The sequence below is a fragment of the Anopheles arabiensis genome, chromosome 2 (genome assembly GCF_016920715.1).
Source record: "Anopheles arabiensis isolate DONGOLA chromosome 2, AaraD3, whole genome shotgun sequence".
Taxonomy (NCBI): Eukaryota; Metazoa; Arthropoda; class Insecta; order Diptera; family Culicidae; genus Anopheles; species Anopheles arabiensis.
The window spans coordinates 33,840,737-33,863,389 of NC_053517.1; the positions used below are offsets into that span (position 1 = coordinate 33,840,737).

Below are 22,653 nucleotides of genomic sequence, written 5' to 3' on the forward strand. Positions count from 1 at the left end.
TCCTCTTTATTGCGCCACGACTATGCAACACAGACACACAGCCGCCAACTCATTGATTAGTTCAGATTTCAGTGGCGAATCGAGCCATTTTTCTATGATTGAACCACAATTAACAGTTGCCCCTTCTCGAATGTGGTCATGACGTTTTCATGACCTCCGAAACGTAGCGCCACACAAACTTGACCCATGGTGGCTGTTGTCTTTTCGACCGTTCTGTTACTGGCTACCTACCACTCTAAAAGCTGACCGTAATAAACACCATCATTCCGTACCATCTGCACGTGAGAAAGGTCGCTTCCGTCCGCGGGGCACCGGCTGCGTGACCTCCGTCCGGACAATTATTATTAAATTAGCCTAGATGCAAGCTTCCTCCCAAGCATCGATCGCCATTAGTGCGTTGGAGTTAATTCATTTTCGGTGTGTCGTCACACTGGCCCCAACAGGCGGGGAGAGCGGAAGGAGGTGTGAGTTTTCATCACCAAACGAGATCGGGCATTTGGGGCGGGCGATACTGAAACCCATTCTGCCGCTGCTGCTCATTTCCATTTAATTAAATTTTCCACATTCATTTGCCCGTCCAGTCCGGTCAGCGAACTAAACCGACGGCGTCTTTCGTCTCAGCGGAAGAATCAACTTTGCATAAAGTTATCGAGAAAAGATGATGAATATCGGCTCTCCGTGGCCTGGCTTTTTTAAAAAAAAATGCAGATAATCAGGCAAAGCATCGTTTTTTTCATTTTTTTCGGTACACTTTTTCACACATTTGCATTCCAGGCGAGACAGCACAGACGGTATGCAATATTGATACCGAAACGATTGTTTATTAATGAGCTCGGCATGCTCGGTTGGAGCGTTTACAATCGATTAGATTTCAGCCCTTTTCCCGATACCGAAGCGAAGGATGGTGCCGGTTTAATACCAAATACCCTCTTAAAGATGTCTCGCTAGAGACGCTTCCAGGAAGGATGGTTCGGAGTTTGATTTTTGAAGCGAAGCCTAGATGATCAAAATTGAACCGTGGGTTTTTGGAGAGGTAAATAAGATACAGTCTTTCCCCACTGTTCGCTGGAAATAGTTTCCCCTTTCCGGAAGGGTTATCGGGAAAGGATGAACGCCAATAAAAAGAGTAAACAGCAAACATCCAAAGCACGCTCACACAAGCAACAGAATGCTTACACTATTAGTATTTATCATCAAACGGGTCGAATAAACCTGAAATTATATCAAAACCCAAAAAAGGGAAACCATATTAGAGGCAAGCTCTCGGGAGTGGCACTACACTCACACTCAACATGGAACGGCTACGGTACGAGTACATCGAATACAAACTACACAAACAGCAAACGACGTCCAACGACAAAAAAACACGGAAAGCGACCAATCGTCCTCATCGTATACAAGCGCAGCAACAATTCGGAACCACGCTTACAACGTGTCCATGCGCTTTAGCTTACACAAATCCACATCCGATGCTTCGTCCTTGTGGAACTGTATCAGCACCAGCTCGTACGTAATGATTGCCCCCGTCACGTTCAGCACCAGCTGGCGGGTCATGCTGAAAAACTTGAGCCCGGTCAGGGCGACCGTATCGGTCGTCACCTCCTCAGCGAACCGTTTCGCCTCCAGGCACCAGCCCTCGCGCGGTATCGTTCGCAGTACCTCGATCGGGCGCTTCGATTCGTCGTTCACTTCCGCCGCAAACATGGCAACGGCTAGCGTACGGCCGATGAGAATGATCAGATTGAACCAGAAGTACACGGTGTGCACCAGGGTGGGTCGCGAGCTAGAAGAAAAGAACGCACTTGTACGCAGCTGAAGAATCTAGACAGACACCAGCACCGAGACACTTACTTCATGCTGTTGAGGATTTGAACGCAGATGAAGAACAGATTATTCGAAATGGAGAGCATCGTGATGGCGGAGATGTGATCGTCCACTGTCGTCACTAGATCGCACACATTCCGATACTTTTGCCGCTGTTCGCCCCAGAACTGCTCCGTCATTTTCTGGCGCAACGAAAGATATCGAATAAATTTACTCACATCCTCAACAACCTGCACGGAAAGAGTACCTCTCGTTTGTGCAGGAACAGATGGGCGTTGATGCGTCGAAAGGCGTGCGACAAACCCATGCTGATGACGATCACAAACAAATCGACATAGCTCCACATAAAATTGCAAATCACGTTGAAGAATTTGGTCAGAAAGCCGCGCCACGTCGAGTACGGGAAGTAGTAGTACACGAATGCAAAGTTGGACTTGAAGAACGCTTCGTACGGATCGTGAACGGCGGGACAGTTGTTCGAGTAGTGTACCGCCGCCACGATCGAGAGCAAATGCTCGGACAGCGACAGTGCCATCACCATGATCGAGCAGAGCTTAATCCGGTACGCCAGTACCGCCCGCTCAAATAGACCCTTCTGCGGTGGCAACGAGTCATCGACGCGGGCCCACTTCACCATCAACGCTGGCCACCGTTGACCGAGCCGCCCGAACCGATACATGGCATACAGGTTGTAGCAGTAGAAGAACGCCGTCACCATCTTCTGAAAGTGGTACCGCTTGCTGGCGAAAAAGTACACCGACATGGTCGCGAGAAAGCCGATGCCAATCGCACAAAAGTAGGCGTAGAACGTACGGCCCGCCGTGTAGGAAAAGCGTAACTTTCGCGGATCCTTCGCCAGTATGCCACAGACGGGCATGATGGAGAACAGCTGAGCCATCATCAGTACGCCGCGGGACGCTTCGTGAAAGGTGCCATTGAACAGCCAATCCTCCCGACTGGCCCGCCGCTGCACCCTTGGCCAGTGGAGCCAGGACGCACACCAGCGCTTCAGGCAGGTGTGCCAGGTCGGTTGAATTAGTGGTTTGGTATCGTGGTTTTCACTCACAGCAAATCCCATCTTTCTTCGCTTTTCGCTCACTAGCTCATCGATCTGCAGACTTCAAAATAAGAAAATAACCAAGAAATGCAACTCGTTGAACACAGTATTGCAATTGATTTTGCACTTATTACCTTATTACATTATTTCGCCGAAATAGAAGTTTGTTCTCGAGAAGCTTTAGAGCCATTCTACAGCTTCAAGCGTACTGTGCATTCAAAACACGACTGCGGCAAAGATTAGTCACTGTTTTGCGCGGCCTTTAAGCTGGTGTGTAGAATACATAACTTATAAGTTCATTATACTCATTGAGCATGCAATTGTGATCCTATCTCACCGTTTGCTGTAAACAACATAGTTTAAATGGTAATGCGACTAGTAATCTTAGGGCACTGCTTTGTCATAATAACTGTTTGTTTTGTTTACGCTACACAAGTATTTGTGTCCGTTTGCAAGACACAAATACTTGGTACAATATTTTCGGATAAAATGAAATTGCAATAACTTTTGTAAGGGATAAATTCAAAGGAAATAATTATGAAGAATGTTGGAGAACATTCGAGATAGACAAAACTGAATGCAATGAATTGTTTAATTATATTCTTTATCAACTTACATAGAAAAAATCAAAAATATCTAAACTTTATAAGTTCACTACAACCCTCCCAAAACCAATCGTAGTTAACTACTTTATAAAAACGATAGAATCAGTCAGTGTACATAATTAACTTCCCCACTGTCTTATCCTTCGCAATTTAGCACCACAGCTGGTAATTTCTATGAGACAGTTTTAAGGTTTAATTTTCTTTATAATTTTCTTATTATATGGCCCACAGAACGATAGTGAATTTATGCCTTTTATCCTTGAATAAGCTTTTTGATCCTTTCTTAGAAAATCTCAATTCGTTTGGATCAAAATACATTTTGAATGCCCTTAAACATAAATCCTTGAGCTCTGAACGTAAGGGACAATATACATTTGTTAAAGTAAAAGAAAGTACTACTACCTACTATGCTGATAAATAGTTTAACAAACCATTAACAATGATAGAATAATTAGAACAATAGCTTTACACACTTAGTACACTAAAGAAAATAGATAAAAACAAAAATTCTCAAGAACACATTTTTTAAAAATGTATCCTCCAGTCTACTTCCTCCTTCAGTATACTATTGATTTTTGTATTAATAATGAAAGTCACTTGGATTTTTGTTTAGTTAAAAGTATTAGTTGAATTAAAAGTCAAATTAGTTAAATTAAAAGTCCAATTTGTCACACTTATTGCAGCACACACGTAACGATAGAAAACTAACAAACCTTTTGTACTGCAGTACTACCAACTTTCAATTCCCTGTTTTTTTTTATTAATGAGAGACTGGAGTAATGACAAGAATTGCTTAAGTGGACTAACAACTTCGCAATACTTCTCATTGAGTACTGCTGTCAAGTTTTATTATCTACTTACTTTTTCATTATCTCTTATGCTAACCCTCACCGCCTCTGTTATGTTCAAAACTTTCCACCACAACTACTTCCTTGAATGCCATGCCTTGTTGACCAACGTAACGTAGCCACTTTCGCAGTGACATCGATTGAATTTATTTTTTCTTGCCACTTTTCTCCAACAACCAATGCGACAACCGACCTGGGCTTGACCATCAGCATCATCATCATCGCTTGTCATCACCAAGTTCCGGTTCGCATACTTGACCTTACGTCCGGTCCGGGCCGGAAAAGGAAACCCCATAGACACGCTGGCACACTGTTTTGTAGGCTACTCACGTGCAAGGATTATCGTCACCATTTTTGGCTTCCGCTTCGTTAACCTGCGTCAAAACCAACTCGTACGTTACGACCGTAGCTGCGATCTGCGGGAAGAAAGGGGTTAGGACAAACACTGGATTAGCAAGAGGAGGAGTGGCTAAAGAAATGGCAAGAACCTAGGCAAAAAGCGTGGCTAAAGGATCCTCTAACCCAGGAAGTGAATGGAAAGGAGAGAAAGTAATGGTAGGCAGAGGGTGATGGTAAAACATGCCTTCAGAATGAGTTTGCGCGTTAAATAGAAAAAGCCATAGCCGTTCAATGCCACCGAGTCATGCTCGACCTGTCGATGGAACCGCTGGACCTGCAGGGTGGGAGAATGTTGAAAGATGATATCGTTACATGTTATGTTGGTTTTCTGCAGCTCCAAATAGGTTAGCTTCAAATGACGTGTGCTAGGTTTCACTTTTGTCGGTAAAATAAGCATCGAAAGCATGCGTACCTCATCAGTGTAGCCGTACTCGTCCGGTAGGTTGTAGAACAGGGTGCGTGTCCGGCAGTACTCGTCATGGATTGCGGAACCGTACAAGGAAACGGCAACAATGCGCCCAATAAGGTGAAACAGCGAATACCAGAAATACGAAGTGACGATGAAAGACGAATTCTGTCTATGGAATGAAGAAATATTGAATGCCGGATTGAAGAAGATGTGCTTTTGTACAGCTCCGATCTAACCAGCAAACTCACTGGAAAACATTCACTAGCTGGACGCAGATGAAGAACAGATTGCTCGCATAAGAAATGACAATAAACACGCCAATATGATTGTTCACGTGCCGTATCAAACCTAGTACACGCCGGTAGTGCGTGCATTGGTCCTTCCAAAAGATGCCTCGATGGTACAGCTTTTCGGAGCTTGCGATCACATCGTTCACCTGCGCCAAGTTCGTGCGGAGGCCGACGCTGACAGATATCAAGAACAGATCCACATAGTTCCAGTACACCGTAAGCAGCGACGTGATCGTTTGTGCTAAAAAACCAATGTATGGGTTGTAAGGCACGAAGGAGAACATTTCCGGAAACGCTTGTTTGTAGTGTGCTTCCAGCAGGTTCGGGATCGGACACCGGTAGGCCCGATGCAGTCCAGCCGGCTTCGAAAGCACATGTTCAATTAGTCCACTGGTGAGCAAAACTGTCGCCACTAGCCCGACCTGTCGTGCGTTTCTGCGGCAGGCAGCGCTCAGTCTCGGCTGATCCGGCAGGGATTGCTCAAGCTGTACCCAGCGGGACATAAGCTGTGGCCAGCTGCGTGCAAGTACCGCAAAGTTGATTGATATTAGTAGGTTTAGAGTGAAGAACCACCACGACACTGGAATATAATGTAAAAAAATCGCCTCAAATTAAGTTGCTCGAGCCGCTGTGCCAACGCCATCATGACGCACTTATTTTAGCAAACTCAACACCACTATACCAGAAGGTGGCGAAGGAAAAGCACGCCATTATAAGTGCACCCAGCTGTACGAATAGTGCGTACAGGTTGCGCCACGATAGCAGTCTCCAGTGGATACTCCACCAACGGCCACACCACACACCATCGAGCGGTAGTAGACCAAACATTTGACCCACAATCAACACCGGTCGGATCGAGCGGCAAAAATATCCTCCACCGTTGATGAACCGCGGCCGGTTTGGCGGATGGTAAAAGTCTTCTGTAAGCAAAGGAAACATTGCTGTAGCACATCACCACATTATAGTACTGTTCAAAGCATGCGACTTACTATCAAGAATTCGCACAGTTTTGGAAAGCATTTCCGTTGAATTGCTGCTTTCCTCTACTGGATATATTTTCTGTAAACCCATTGAAACTGCGATGGTGCGACGACACAAACATTACTAAACCGAGACGACATCCAGACCGGGACATTTAAACGTTTCCCTGGCTGGGAATGCAATGGGAAATGTGCAAATCATTTATGATCATGTAAGCTCAATTGTAAGAAAACGTGAATAAGAGCGCGTTTTGAGGGAATGGTTGAAGACATGTCTTATGATATCAATCATCATAGGAAGTTCATTGAATGGATAGTAATGCAAGGGAGAAAACTATTTTGCAAACTCATAGTCGACGCAAACGGATTAAAATATGTGTTTATTTAAATATAATGTTTAAGCTTGTGAAAAGTCTAATAAGGCGACTATTCCGTGTGTTTCGTATTTTATTGACAACGGCGATTTTTTTTTTTTGTTTCTTCATACAATTTATTAACAACGGCCGATAATATTAGCACTTTAAACTTTAATAGTAAGTAAATCAACTCGTTCAAAGGCTATCACAAGAAGAACATTTAGGTGCACCATTTAACAGCAACAGGTACTATGTTTTACGTCACTTTTATCAAATTTTAATAACCAACTTAAGGACAAATTCTTAACAAAATTGAGAACCAAATGAAAATCATTTGAAAAAAATATTTTGAAAAACAATGTAGTACCTCACGATTAGGTACCATAAATTTAGATTATTTCGTAAAAAACACTCATTTTAATTAACTCTTCAATAAGTAAAACAAAAATAAGTGTTTCGATACTATTTTATTATACGGGCTATTTTTTTCACTAAGTCACTATTACGACAGTATTTTGTTTATCATGCGGGCGTGCGGGAACAGGTGTATGTTTGCTACTTATTTTATGGAAAACCCGAACCAAGGACCAACGTGTAATGTAACAGCGTTTTGTACTGTCCCAATACATCCATTGCAGAACTCATTTTCACCAGTTTCATTGTGTTGAAGGGTTTACAATAATTGGGTTTAAAGTGTGCAATTATAGAATATGAATGAATATGAATATTACCTTTTGAACATTGATTTGTTCATTGATTGAACATTGATAGTGGCCAAGCTGCCCAACCCTATAAAAATGATCTATACTTTATAATGAAAAGGTTCATGAATTATATATTCCAAGCGTAGGTGAAAAAGTTCAATCAATATTTACATTTTAAACACGTGCTATGGAGGTGGATATTTTGTTCAAGTAGCATTGCTTCTAGAGAAGTTTATTTCCAATTCACTGCAGCTATTTCTCTTGCAGCCTTATCAAAACTCATTTCAGTAGAAATATTCGTTTGAGAGAATATTGAGTTGAAGCAATTTCTTAGAGGGTGAAAATTTTCAACAGAACGATGGATAGCATTTTTAAGAGAAATTTCAACGACGATTTTATGTCGAGACCTGTCGAGAGAAAATTTTCGTTGAATAATGGTTCTCTTTTTGTAAAATCAACGTGCATATGAAAATCAGTTTGCGATTGAATGATTTCTTTATTAAAATAAAAAAGGGGAAATACAAAACAATTCGGTGAAATACAATATAGACGTGGATTGAAGAAGCTCATTTAAATATATTAATTTATTATCACAAGCAATGGTGGAGCTTTAGTGCTGCATTAAATTCTCACTGAGTAACACGCAAATACACATGCACACATGTTGGAAGGTGCGAAGCACATGTTTAGTAAAGCCTTTTTACACCATCACAAAAATCGCTCTTTTCCGAAGACGGGTTAACCTCCTTCAACATCACAAGCTCGTACGTGATAAGCGTGCCTGCCATCTGTAAAAGCAACAAGTATTTAATGAAAATGAGGTTAATTACTTATAAAACTGACCGCAAGTATGACGCTTCGATTGAGAAAGAAAAATCCATGTCCCGAGAGACAGTTCCGACCAGACAGGAGCTCTTGCGTAAATCGTTGTACCTGAAATTAACCAGCTCCAGTAGCAATTCAACAACACGTACTGTTCGTCATACTCACATCGATAGTCCAGCAGCTCATCGGCACGGAGCGTAAGATGTCGAGCGGTCGCAACGATGCCACATGTATGTTGGAAGCGATCAGCAGCATAACGAGCGTTCGAAAAATTAGAAATGCGAGTGAAAATTTAAAGTACAACTCCGAGATGAGTGAGGCAGAGAACCTATAGAGCAAATACGGTTTTAGTCTCTGGAAAGCTACCCTACATCCCTAACTCACTGGAAAGCGTTATACATCTGGTAAAAGATAAAGTAAAGATCGGACGCGGTGGTGCAAACGATGATCGGTGCCATGATGCCCTCCATGTACGCGACCAAGCTCGAGATCCGGCCATAGTCCAGCCGCAACCGCTGCCAAACCGGGCCCATCACATGCCGTCCCTTGTACTGGGCCGCATGGCGATAGAACTGCTCGTACCGCCGGGCAAGCCCGAGTGCCACAAAAATGATGAACAGATCCATAAACGTCCACACGTACAGGAATATCTTGTGCGTCAGCTCGAGCAGCAGCACAGCGGGCAAGCTGTACGGCAAATAGTGGAAGAACTTGGGATGCTCGCGTTGGTAGAACAGCGTCCAGAAGGGTGTACTGTTGTCGCAGCGCTTAAAGTACTGCAGGTTGGTGTAGTACACCGAGGCGACGTGCAGTGTGTCCTCCACTGAAGGGGGAGATGAAAATAAGGAATAAAATATTTAGTAAAATGGCAACAGCGCGCGTTCGTTGTGTGCCGCCTGCCGTAAGCTTACCAAAAGCGAGCACAACCATCGTACTGCCAATCGCCGCGACGACACGCTTCAAACTCCAAAACCGTCTCTCGGCGTACGGAGGATGCAGAAAGTTTTCCTCCAAGCTGCGCCACTTCTCCATGATCGTTCGCCAGCGTGCCGCTATGGCCAGCAGTACGATTGCTCCGGACAGATTCAGCACGTAGTAGATTATGTTACCTGCGAGTGAAGACACGACATTTGAGTGAGCCTTACTGCTCTACACACAGGCCACACGCGACGTTACTTACTGATTTCCGAGGTGCCCAGCGTGTCCACGGTCAGGCTGTAATAAATGTGCGCCACCAGCGTGAGCAGCCCGGACAGGAAGAAGTAAAAGCTGTAGACGGTACCCGGCCCAAACCACCGAAACCGAATATCCTGCAGCGTTCGACCGTAAAGGCCGCCAAGCGGAAAGAGCGAAAACAGTTGCGAAATCAGCAGAAACGGCCTCACCGCCCGGTGGAAGTCATCAATTGCCGGCGATTCCATGGTTGATCGGGATCGGCGCGTTAATTACCACCATGTATCATTACCGCGCGGTGTGCGGCGTGGTATCGTCTGCTTCGGCTCTTTGCTACGAAACGAGTGTGACTTGTGCCCTTGGCTGTCCGGCGCTACACGATTTCGAAGGATCCTGGTGCTAGTGAAGGTTGCGGTCAAATGATCTGGCTCGCCAACAATCAAACATTCAAGCATGGCTCGAGGAGAAAGCGATTAATTAAACTCCCGGGAGCGGGAGAGCGTCAAAGCGTGCGAATGCTTGCAGGTGCTGTTTACGGTGCTGTGTGTGCGTTGAGTGTCACGCGATTACGGAAGGGGGAAATCAAATCCAACCGACTCAAAAGTAGGAGCAGTCGGTCGAGGTGTCGGGTATTTTTTTCACCTGATCCAGCAGTACCAACTCGTACGTCACCAATGTCCCGGCCATCTGGAATGACATAAACAACAACACCGCTAAGCATTACTGCAATTTGATCCTTGCATTGCATGTTTCACGGGCTAAACAGGTACAAACAATCACTTACCGCTAGAATTAGCTGACGCTTTAGAAAGAAAAATTGTTTTCCAGAAAGGACATTTTCACCCGAAGCGACTTCGTCTGTTAACCGTTGCAGCTGGCCAAGTGTTGGGGAAGTTCGATTAGTATGTTTATGATTTCTACTCACCAGACCAACTCACATCAATGCCCCAATGCTGGGAAGGCACGTTTCGCAGCAGCTGAAGAGGGCTGGTAGAGGCGGCGTACACTCCCGATCCAACATAAAGCATCACGATCGTTCGGAACATGAGAAGCAATAGCGAGTACCAGAAGTACACGTAGTTTGCAATGACTCTACGGCGTCTGTGGGGGGAGTGGGAATGAATGTTTCCAATCATTGTAAACAACTCACCAACAAGCACTTACTGAAACCCATTGAAGAGCTGCGTCGCGATGAAGTACATATCGTTCGCACAGGCGAGCAGGATCAGGTGTCCGAACTGGGCGTCCAAAACTTGCACCAGCTCCGACACGGCCACGTAGTCCATGCGCACGTCGTGCCAAAAGTTGGTCGGACAAGCGATACCCTGCACGGCGACCAAGCGTCGAAAGATCTGCTCGTACCGGAACTGGGCACCGTAGCAGAACGAGATGATGAAGATGTCCAGGTACGTCCAAGTGTAGCGCATGCAACGGTTGATCCACTGAAGTGAAGTCACTCTTTTAAAATCCACAACTCTCGATCTCGATCATGTATTACCTCCGTTATTGCAATCGTAAACCCATTGAACGGTAGCCAATGGAAAACGTGCGGGTGCTCGCGTAGGTAAAAGTTCTGCCATACCGTCACGTTGGTCCGATTGCACGTAGCTATCTGTACGATGTTGCTCTGGTACGCGGAGTAGTAGTTCAGCCAGTCCTCGACTAGCGCCAGAGCAAAGATGGCAAAGCCGGTGAACCGTATCTTCCAGCCAAGTGCAAAGCGGCCCTTCGATTGGCGGCGATAGTGGTCGCTCAAAAACGAACGCTCACAGCGACTGAACGCACCCAGTATCGACTGCCAGCGGAGGGCAATGAAGAAAAACAGCCAGGCCGACAGGTACACCACCACCATATAGATGCAGTTAGCTGAGGGGAAAGTGGTAAGACACGCACACACATTAAAAAAAGCCCATTCTATTGCAATTACACTTTTAACCACTCGCAGCATTCCGACGCACCGAAGTAGGCAAGGTTCAGTCCCTTCCTAATGTACCACCGGATGAAGAGGGTGCAGTAAATGCCGGTCAGTGCTAGATACACCAGCGAGTAGATGCAGCGGAAGCTTCGCAGCTTGAAGCGAGCCGTGCGGTAATTTGCACTGAATATGTTCACCACCGGCAGTAACGTGATGCACTGACCGAGCAGCAGAACTTTTGCCCGGAATATGTTGAACGTGATCGGGAGGAAAAAGTAAAACAATAAAAGGGATGATGCAATTTTCATCAAACATAACAAAAAAAAATCACGCGTAATATTGGTACAGTGCTTCTCCAGTTTACCCGGTGCTACGGCATGATGGAACGAACCAACGCACGGGCGAACGTACTGTCGACCAAAACTTTTCCAATTTCCACGCCCATACCCATTGCCCTTGCGAATGTGGGGATTCTCGATGCTCATGGTCTTGTTGAAATGGTTTGCCGCTTTTTCGTACATCTGCACCGATGCTACCTACTACTGCTGTGTGCAAGCAACGGTGGAGAATGCGAACGCGAACCAGAACGCAAGAGGTAATGACACTTTTGCTACTTCCACGGCGCTGTACGTTACGCTACGCTATCAACCTCGGGCGATCACCTATTGGAGGTTCCTAATAACGAAAATGCGTGACTACAGATTGTACCGTGCATCGTCACGTGTGTTGTGAGGGTGCCGTTTGCGTAACCAGGAAATGGTTTCGATAAATTTAGTGTTGCGATAGGCCGGAAAGTGAATGTCTCTATTTATTATCGTTATTTTTCATTGAACGATTGTTAAATTTAAAGATTTGACTCCAGATGAAAATTAGAGTTCGAAAAAATAGAATATTCTGACATTGAAATTATCAAAAGGTATAATTTTATAAATCGACATGATATGATTATTTCTTTACAAATATTATGCTGATAAAATATGACGATTTTTTAAGCAATAAGGCCTTTTTGGACCGTTACTTCTGAATAAAAAAAATGACGATTCATTTTTTTTTTAGTTCGTTGATTTGTTGACCCACATTAGACCTGCTACATAATTGCTACAATTAAGCAGTTGTCTTCGCCTTCTCCATGACTTGGTTCTGTTGAGCATATTTGTAATTATTTCATGGTTGATTCAGCTGAGTTTTGACACTGTATTAGTCACAAAATATTGAAGTAGTACCTAAGTAGACGTTGCTTTGCCAGTTGTTGTCGATCAGAGATAATCAGACATGTAAAAATGGCATCGCCCTATGGATAAACGGAGGAATTTTGGTGTTTTGTTGAGATCAGGTCCAACAAAACGAAGATTTAATAAATTTCTCGCTGATTTTATGTGCTCAGCCACAGCCCATATCTGCAAACACTTGTGATTAAAAGATGTCATCTATCCCAAGTGCTAACCAGGATTACCTCAATAAAACAGCATCGTTAAAGCTCTGTCAGTCGCCAAAAATACTCGTTCGAGCCAATCTAACCATTCATCTCCTTTCATTTGCCAATCCTGGTCGCAAAATGCGACCAAGAATTTTGCGACAAGATTACAGGGTTTTCGAGGATTATATAGACATGTTCAGCGAGTTGTAGATTCGTTCAGGCATATAATAGACTCTTTCAGCGAGATATAGAATTGTTCGGAAGTAGGCGTTGACATGTTCAGCGATTCTGTAGTGTTGTCATTTGTTTTGTTTATACCCTGTGCCGCATCATTTTTAGTGGTCCGTGTATTTTTGGCCTTACACCAATTAAACAAGAAAATCAAGAGTAGGCTGGATTCATTGACCATACCCGATAATTTACTATACCCGATTCATACTTCGCAAGGGCCGCATAGGAATGACAGTAATCCAATCCAACCAATTGAGGGTTTACGTGGCCCGAATAAATATTTACGAATAAGTGAGCTACTTCCGCCTTCCAGTTCATTACCTCGTCGTGGAGCTTGCACACTACAAGACTTTAGACTGATAAATAAACAGTGATGGATGTGAACAGATTTTATAATTCTTAAACCGGATTTATCCTACGGAAAACAAAGAGCAACTCATGACTTTTGGTTATAAAATGTAAAATTCAAAAATATGTTTTTTTATCACAGAACGCAAGAGAGAATTAATAACATTTTAGTTCCAGCAGTGTTCAGAGCATATAAGCTCTAAATTAAATTAAATTACACAATTTGTCCTTTTAACCCAACTAGCAAAATTTGAGGATTTACAGTACACTAAACTATTATTCAACTGTAACAGTAAACTCCCCTTCACCACAACTACTTACGTGGATTTTGTCTCAACCTTCACACGACACGATAATCAAATGTAACGGCTTAGAAACGTCTCACAAATACAACAAACGCGCATTTATTCATACAAACCAACTCACCACATCAATGCAACACAGTAAATCTTTAACAACTTCGGCTTCTTATCTCGCTTTCATCACCGCACAGTCTAGCACACAGCAAAGCCAATTTTTACCACCATTATCTTGCATATTCTTTCGGTATTGGTAACGGCTTTTCAACGGAATCTGACGTCAATTCAACGCCTCCAGACCGGTGGGAAACTTGGAGCGCAAATATTCACCAACCTGACGGGCAGCTTCCTGATCATCCTCGAATCCTTTAAGCACCCGGCAGCTCTCATACCACGCGTTTAGTCGTGGATAGTTGGTCAAATCCAAACCGCAGTGCTGTAAACCAAAGTACGGTAGTAGTTTAAAACTTTCCGATGAAACAATACACATGAACACTCGTGGTAGTGTTACTTACGACGGCGGAAGAAATCGTCGGCACCAGGGAAAGGTCTGCTATAGTGAGATTTTCCCCGGCAAAGTAATCGTTCCGTGTTAGATAGTGCTCCAAGTCAGTGAGCGCCTTCTGGGTGGTGGTTTTCATTTCGTCTGAAATTTCCGTCGCTGCACCAGAAAACAGTGCACCGATGGTGCCAAAGAACTTGGGATAGAAAGAGCCCAAATCGTGATGCAGCACCCGATTAATGAGGGCCTTTTCCTTCGGAATGTTCGGGTAGAGCGTGTGCCCGGGACGGTAGGCATCGATTAGGTACGACAAAATGGCACGTGATTCGCCCAGGTAGAAGCCATTGTCGTCCAGCGTTGGGATCGTGTGCTCCGGGTTCATGCGCATGAATTCCTCGGTGCGCGTTTCACCGGCGAGTGGGTTCACTTCTTTTAGCTAGCGAACATAATCGAACACAATTAGTGTACACTGCCTGCAAAACACTTGGCTGTACATTTTTCGCTTATACTTACATTCATCGGCAGTTCAAGCTCCTTCATCAGCAGCAACACCGCACGGGCCGGTGGGCTCATCGGAAAGTAGTACAGCGTTGGGGCGGGCATGCTGATGGACGGTGGTGGTCTTTAAAAAGGGAACGCAAAACACTATCCTTTCTGCCTCCTACAACGCGACGAACTGTCCAGACTGTCGAAGACTGAACAAGGTGAGGCGTCTGGCGAATGTGTTCGAATGCATTCCAGCTTCGGTTTTTGGCCGGTAAACGATAAAACAGTACCGTAGCTAGGTCAGAGATAAGAGAATATCCCACACTCACCATACGTTAGTGCTTCTGCGATAGGACCGATAAGTGATATGCTTTTGCTGGTGGCTTTGAACGATGATTAGAGCATTGATTATGCTTCACCAGTGGCGCTTACTAGGGTTGGTTATCTTTTCCTTGAAGTGCGATACCTGCATACAGCGTTTATCACTCGGTGTGATGACAGAGGTTGAATTGTTCTCGTCGTATTAATGCATAAAATCTACAAAAATCCACAAACAAAAAAATATATATCATAGTGATTAATTTTTTCAGAACACTTAAATTTATACAGTTTTCCGATACCAACATTTAATTTTTGGTGTAAAATTCAAACAAAATATTTCTATATTACATTTTGTTGATTCAACAACACCGATTTAGGTCATAAAACACGTAACATAATGTTCTAAAGAAGTGCCTGTGTCATTCCTAGACCAGCTTACTGAAATACAATCACTGTCCCATCTACCTGTACTACTACAACTCATAAATCATCAGCGCCTACCGACAATCTATTTCATCTACCCATTCCGTCTATTTATGAGAAATTTCCATTTTTCACCCAAAGGTAATTCGTGTACAATTAATTACTTTCGTACTAAGCCCCCAGCACAAACAAAGTCATTTGTTCGCTGATCTCATTTCCCTAGCAGTAGAACGGTAACCACCGGAACAGAACGGTTAAAAGTGCGATGAATTTCCACAACACCATCCGTCCGATACTGGTCATATTTTTGCTATTTGGACAATTTCCACTGTACGGTGTCCTGACCTGTAAACCACTTCGCTGGCACTTTCGATGGTGTTCGCTTCAAACAGTGCTCTCGTTAGGACTGATACACGTGGGATTGTTCCTGTGTTTCGTGGAGTATGACCGCCTCAAGGCAATAGGTGTCAATGCGGACAACCTGATTGGACCGCTGTTCTATTTGGATGTGATCATCATCATGCTGCTGCTGCTTCGTGTAGCCTATCGGTGGCCAACCGTCGTTCCGAAATGGGAACAGATAGAGTCGCTCGAGGTGATGCAGTACAATGCACGCCAACAAAACGCACGCTCGTGTCGTAGAATCCGTGCAATAGCGTTGCTACTAATGGTATTGGGATTCGGTATGGAAGTAAGAAAGGAAGGAAGAATGCATTTATATATTTAAATATATATTGTACAACGCAATTGGATTGGTTGTAGCGGAACATATGCTGTCGATCGGGAAAACTGTGAACGCGAGAGTGGATGAAGCACGCACCTGCCACTGGAACTACAGCAATCTTCCGGAGTACTACGCCTTGCGCACTTACGGGTTCTTTTTCCGAAGAGTACCATACAACTTTCCATCCTTTATATTTTTAGAGGTAAATATATCAATTTTCCACAATGACAATTACAGCAGGTCACCCGTATCTTTGTTTAGTACGCAAACACAGCCTTAACGATGGCCTGGACCGTGCAGGATGTGTTGCTTATTATGATAAGCGATTCGATTGCAGGTTACTTTAAGCGCATCAATTCCAGGATTCAATTCTACACCACAGTTCAGGTTGTTGCTAGAGAAAAGTTCTGGAGCGAAATCCATTCTGACTACGTGATGGTATGCGAGCTACTGGAGCATGTGATGAGCATCTGCTCTCCATTGCTGGTCGTTTCTTGTGGCACTAACCTGTACCTGATATGCTATCAACTGTTCCATCTCGTTGAGTAAGTTGCTCTGTACCGTTGTATTAGTGTCCCTGATGTAAGTTAATTTTTATTTACGTATTTTAGTCGAACTGATGATTTTATTATTGTGACGGTATTTACCTACTTTTCCCTGTTTTTCATTATTTTGAGAACATTTCTTACGATGCATTACTGTTCAGCCGTACATGAGGTCGCCCGTAAACCGCTCAAACTATTCCGCCGTGTGCCAACGAGCAATTGGTGCTGTGAGGTAGGTTTCTCCAGCCAAATCAAACCTCTTTGGCCCGTAGAAGCCGCTAAACAGTAAAGATGCAAATTTCATGCTCTAACCAATGCTGAGCACCTAAACGAATGCCTTCCGCGTCACTTTTGTATACTGACAGTGGCTTCTTTTGCAGCTGGAAAGATTTTACAGCTTCATCCGCAAGAGCTCGATCGCGATCAATGCAATGGGGCTGTTCCGACTGACCAAGAAAACAATGCTTACGGTATGATTTGTAAAGAGTTTATTTATAAAACAAAATGCGATGCGAAACGTTAAATCTATTTCGCATTCATTTGTAGATGCTTGGAGCAGTTATTACGTACGAGCTAGTAATGCTACACTTTGCACAGACCACCGCCAATCAGGGTATCGTACGAGCATGTTCCCCGGAGCAGTTTCTATTCCAGCCCAAGATGCAGATCACAACCAACTAAATGAACCGAACACTTCAATCAATATAGCCACAGGGAAGGTCTTCTCCAACGCCTTTAGAGGAGCGATGGAATCGCATCAACACTAGCTCGTACGTCAATATAGATCCGGCCATCTGTGGATGAAGGAACTAACGATTACCTTTGACACTTCACCCCAACCAAACACTCACTTACGGTAAGAAATATCCTGCGTGTAATAGTGAAAAATCCCATTCCGGAGATGGATACACCACCGCTCGAGCAAATGCGCAATATTTCCAGCTCATCGTTGTAGTGCTCACTGCGTATCTTTTGCACCAGTTTGTGCGTTCGTACCGAATTTTCGTCCACGTCCGCGGCGAACCAAAGCTTCACGGAGGTGCGTAATATCAGAAAGGTGAACGAGTATCGAAAGTACCAATCGTTGATGTCGTACGGTTTATCTCTGTCGGGTAATTATTGTTTTTTTAGCGAAGGAAAACTCGAGCTCATATCTATTGATTATCATAAGGTTACTTACTCCAGCGCGTTGAGAGTCTGCAGGCAGAGAAAGTACATATCGTTTGCGCAGGAAGCGATCAGCAGTGGACCGACAATGCGATTCGTCCGCTCGACCAGCTCGATCAGCCCGACAAAATGTGTTCGCATTTCGCCCCAGAATGCTTCGGAACCGTTTTGTAGGTTACTGTCGATGCGTTTGTTTAGCTGACCGAAGCGGCACGCTATACCGGTGGCCACCAGCATGATGAACAGGTCGGTGAAGGTCCAAATGAATGTAAGCGAAATTGTCGTGTACTGTGGGTATGTTTGAAAAAATGAAAGTTCAGGACATTAACAGATAATTTAACCAAACGAAATCGCCTAGAGTTATGCAATCTGCTTGGCAAAATGTTTATATTTAGATTTTTTTTCCGTAAACTCAAACAGTGTTTGTAGATGGAGATGCTCACCAGTAGGTACATGGTCAAGAGATGATGGTACGGGACGGATTGGTAAACCGACCCGAATGTCAGCGTGCCATACAGCTTGAGCGGATTCGTTACATTATACTGGCAGGTCAAGCTTTCCTGATACACGTTGTACGCCTGGTTGATCACGTACACCACGTGTTCCACTGAAAAGCAGTTGCGAAACAAAATTATCGAACGAAAGCTACGATAAGCCACCACCACCCGTCTCCACATGCCTACCCAATGCAGACGTAAGGATGCAAATCGCTAAGCCGATCACCTTTCGCCGCAAATTAATGGCACCGTACGGGCGGGCAAAGAACATCTCTTCCCGTTCGGCCCAGTACACCATAAAGCCGCGCCACGCCTGGGCCAATCGAACGAACAGCAGCTGCAGCAGCGTGCACATCCCGAAAAAGATCGGTTCGGCAATGTTCATCGCGTTGATGCCGACGCGATTAAGCCGCACCAGCGCCGCCGCCATAATAAACAAACCGCCCACAATGCTGAGCGCGCTCAGCACGATGTACGGTGAAAAATAGTGAAATCGAAACGCGCCCGGATCGGTGGCCGTAATGTTCGACAGCGGAAACACTCCGAAAAGCCGAGCCCAGCGCAGCACTTTTCCAGCAAACAATGGCGGGCCGGGATGTAGGGAAAAATAGAAAACTCTCCTGTTACGGGATATTGTGCCTAAAAGCACATAAATACGCAAACGCTTACCGGATGCGATGGCCAGATAGAAGCGCTCCTTCCGATCATCGATCTCCGCGGCAGGCCTAACGAATGTGACGTTGCCACGCTTCCGCAACCAGTGCCACCGGGAACGGGTGGGCCGGGTTGCGTTGCTTGAACGCACCGGCCCCGGTACCATACGAAACCCGAAACCGACCTCAATCATCGTGCACCGGCGAACGCCATTGCTGGAATCTTACCGGCACAATATACGCGATGGTATGGATAAATCACGCTCACTGGATAACCATCCAATGAGTTGCTTGTCCACCGGTGCACCTCGGCGAAGCGTAGGGCAGCAGCAAGGCCATCGAAAGCGTCAAATTGTACACATCGAGTCAGCTTGTTTTGGTAGACACGCAGCAACCCACCCAGGTCCCTAATAATCTAATGGTATTATTGCACGCCATAAAGTACACCGCCACTTGAAGCACTTGACATTGGATCCGTGGTTGGTGCGTGTGTGTGCTTTTTTTTCGCTTTTCTAGGATTGTTTTGCTCCAACAAATTGAATCACATAATACGAAATTAATCCTTTCGATTTGTTTACTCGCCACGGGTATACATGATCAAAGCGAAGATATAACAGTGCGAGAGGGGAAATAATGTCAGATATTGAGGCAGTTGGTGCAATTTGCTGCTCGGCAGGCACGAACACCCATTTAAACTATTGATTTGTACAAAGGATATTTGTAGCAAACTTGTTTTCTTACACTGTCATGAAATTATTGGTTTTATGGTTCTCACAATATGATTGATGCTTGATGCTCTGACTGAGATTTGTAAATCGAAAATCACATGTTCATGACGCCACGTGTTTTCACATATACGCAGACTACTAGACCCAAAGTTATCAGATATCAACCAAATGCTTAAACATATTTTATTTTTTTTTTTATTTATAATGCAAAACTTACCCATTACATATTTTTTGTGTACATTTAAGCGACCGTTTGCATTAGGCACACTACAATATCAAACGACTTGTTTACATACACCCTTTTAGCATTGAAATAAAAATTGTACGAATATCATTATGTCATGTTAATGTCTAAAATGTATTGTTGATTTAAAGCCTTGAAATTGGTAGTTCAAGTTTGGATTCGAGCTTTTTAACAAAATACATGCTTTCGTTAGCACTTCTTTATACCAACACATGCAATAAGTTGCCAATCCAAAGTTAACAGTTTAAACGCAGTTTTAGTTTTATAACATTACCTTCAGGATTTTCATTCCACCATTTTCTTTATTCGATCTTTGTATTCCAACACCAAGCCACCAGTAATCATACCTTGCACAGGAGGCAATCACCTCCTGCTCAACAACCAAGTGCCCACAGAGCCCCTCAAGGTCCACCACATATCCGAACGGTGTAAATGTCATCGGTTTCGGATAGAATCAAATTCGAATCTACGCGAAAAAACTTGTTAGCTGAACTTTGCCATCCCTGAAATCCAACACAACGACCGCAATGAAGCTTCAAGTGATTTCTTAACCATTGGAGAAGTACTAACGGGCGGTATGGTACGGGCACGTAGGTCGACGCCTCTTGACGCAGTGCTGTTGAGTCAGCATTGAGAACGTCAGAAGGAGAAAAAAATATTGATGAAGTTATCGGACGTACTAGACGGACCGGTTCGTTGCTCAAGACACCACAGGCCATCGCTACGGTTGCTTAGAACTAAGTTTAAAACTTTTCCCCAGACTTTACCCTTTGGGATACGGTTGTCTTTTACTAATGTTTATCCGCGGTGATTGAAGGCATACAAAAAGCCGTCCCATAACGCAATCGTGGCTTCGCTGATCAATGCTTATTTATGATTAAACACACACATACACACACAAATACAAACACACATACGGAAATAAAATAACAAACCGGTCGCATAGTCCCACTGTTGGTAAAAGTGAAGAAGAATAGATAAAAACGCTGGGCTATGATCTCATCTTAAGCTGTAACATATTGTACTGGGTGCCAAAGAGGATTTTTTATGCTTCAAATTAGCAAGTGAATTAAACAGACACGTGTTCGAATCGTCTAAACTTGGTGCAAAGCGGTATGTTGCCCTTGCTCTCTGATTCTTGGTCGAATTTCAGCATAACCAATTCATATGTAACAATTGTTCCAGCCATCTGTAAAAAATAGAGTAATTGTTAAAACGTAAATGCTATCTTACTTTTGTTTCCTAACCGAAAAGAGCAGCTGCCGCGTAAGACTGAAAAAGCCCATTCCGGAAAGGGCAACCTTTTCGCTTTTCAGCTGCGTAGAAAATCGTTCAAGCTGTGAGAAAAAGAACACTAGTGAGCGTTCGAAAACAATTCTCCTCTATCTATTCTATCATCTAGAATGAATAGCGCTACCTCCACACACCAGCCAACGTTGGGAATTTTCATAATAATATCCAATGGTTTTTTCGCACAGTCATGTATGTGGGCTGCCGACAGAAACACGATGACAGTGCGTACGATCAAGAAGCCCAGCGAAAACCCATAGTAAGCGTCCTCGACCGTGTTGGCCAGTTTCCTGGAAAGTTGTTAACATTATTTATACACCATTATACACCATCACACCTTAACCTCGCGGTTTCAACTGATCTTACTTTGAGACATGCAGAATCTGCAAACAGATGTAGTACAGGTTGGTGGCGCACGAGATTAACATTGTCCACGATATTGCTCGATCGACATCGTCCAGCAGCTCGCAAACCGCGACGTAGTTGGTGCGGACTCGGATCCAAAAGTCCTCCCCAGGAATGAGCACTCCGTCCGACAGTATCTTCAGGTAGTTGTTAATCTGCTGAAATCGTGTCGCCAACCCGATACTGATCATGATGATGAAGATGTCTTGATAGTTCCAGTACATGGTCAGTGCGGAAGATACGTACTAGGGGGAAGAAATTAAAACCAAAACACCAACACATCTATTCAATCGGGAAAATCGTCTTTCTGTTTGCGGGGTACACGCCTACCGTAAAGAATACTGCACTCAAGCTATTGTAGGGGAAGTTTAGATAAATGTTCGCAAACCTACGCAGAGAATAATGCTGGAAGTAGTTGGGCTCCGTCCAGTTGCAGTACTTGATTTCCACCATCTGATTGTGCACATTGCTTACAATCGACAGTATATGTTCGACTGAAGCAGGTCAAATGGTAAGCGAAATTCAAACACTATTCCAATAGATACTGAATTATTGATACACTTACCAGCGGCTAGAAATACCAACGTAAAAGAAACAACACCCAGACGCTTCCGGAGACTCCAGCCCTGCATGTGGTACGGAGGTCTGTTAAACGTGTCATCTACTTCGTCCCATTTCATCGCTACCGAGCGCCACTTGGTGGCCAGGTTGAGAAAGAGCACGTTGATTAGACAGGCATCAATGAAGAAGATTAAACTGCTCACGTTCTTCGCGTTAATGCCGATCGCCTTTAACCGCCCATACTCATAGTACGCTTGCAGTAGGGCCGTCACTACAACGGTTAGATTAAGAATGACGCGCAGCGAGAACCATTTCAGGCGAAATCTCTCCGGATCATTTCGGGTAACACCGTAGATGGGAAATATGCCAAACACCTGTCCGAGTATGACAACTGTATACAGGAAAGGTAATGCAACAAAATATGCTG

At 44.2% G+C, this 22,653-nt stretch overlaps 2 protein-coding genes across 2 annotated transcripts; both read right to left on the reverse strand.

The window, feature by feature from the left end:
- Positions 1-837: 837 nt before the first annotated feature.
- Positions 838-22,427, reverse strand: LOC120898008. Its single transcript, XM_040303287.1, is given in 28 exon segments — positions 838-1,783; positions 1,852-2,006; positions 2,072-2,942; positions 4,665-4,750; positions 4,918-5,311; positions 5,391-6,012; positions 8,185-8,260; positions 8,316-8,405; positions 8,463-8,625; positions 8,682-9,120; positions 9,209-9,406; positions 9,478-9,742; positions 10,409-10,912; positions 10,969-11,336; positions 11,429-11,620; positions 11,732-11,840; positions 14,015-14,116; positions 14,196-14,618; positions 17,537-17,786; positions 17,862-18,136; positions 18,292-18,455; positions 18,532-18,965; positions 21,050-21,159; positions 21,218-21,307; positions 21,388-21,550; positions 21,627-21,910; positions 21,996-22,159; positions 22,231-22,427. Coding segments are annotated over 28 exon segments (7,464 nt in total). The 5' UTR covers positions 22,346-22,427; the 3' UTR covers positions 838-1,425.
- LOC120896818 (glutathione S-transferase 1-1-like) lies at positions 13,761-14,898 on the reverse strand. The gene is made up of 3 exons (XM_040301272.1): positions 14,696-14,898; positions 14,196-14,618; positions 13,761-14,116 (listed from the first exon to the last, which is right to left on the reverse strand). The coding sequence occupies exons 1-3, from the start codon at positions 14,783-14,785 to the stop codon at positions 13,961-13,963; spliced, it is 669 nt and encodes a 222-aa protein (XP_040157206.1). The 5' UTR covers positions 14,786-14,898; the 3' UTR covers positions 13,761-13,960.
- Positions 22,428-22,653: the final 226 nt, after the last annotated feature.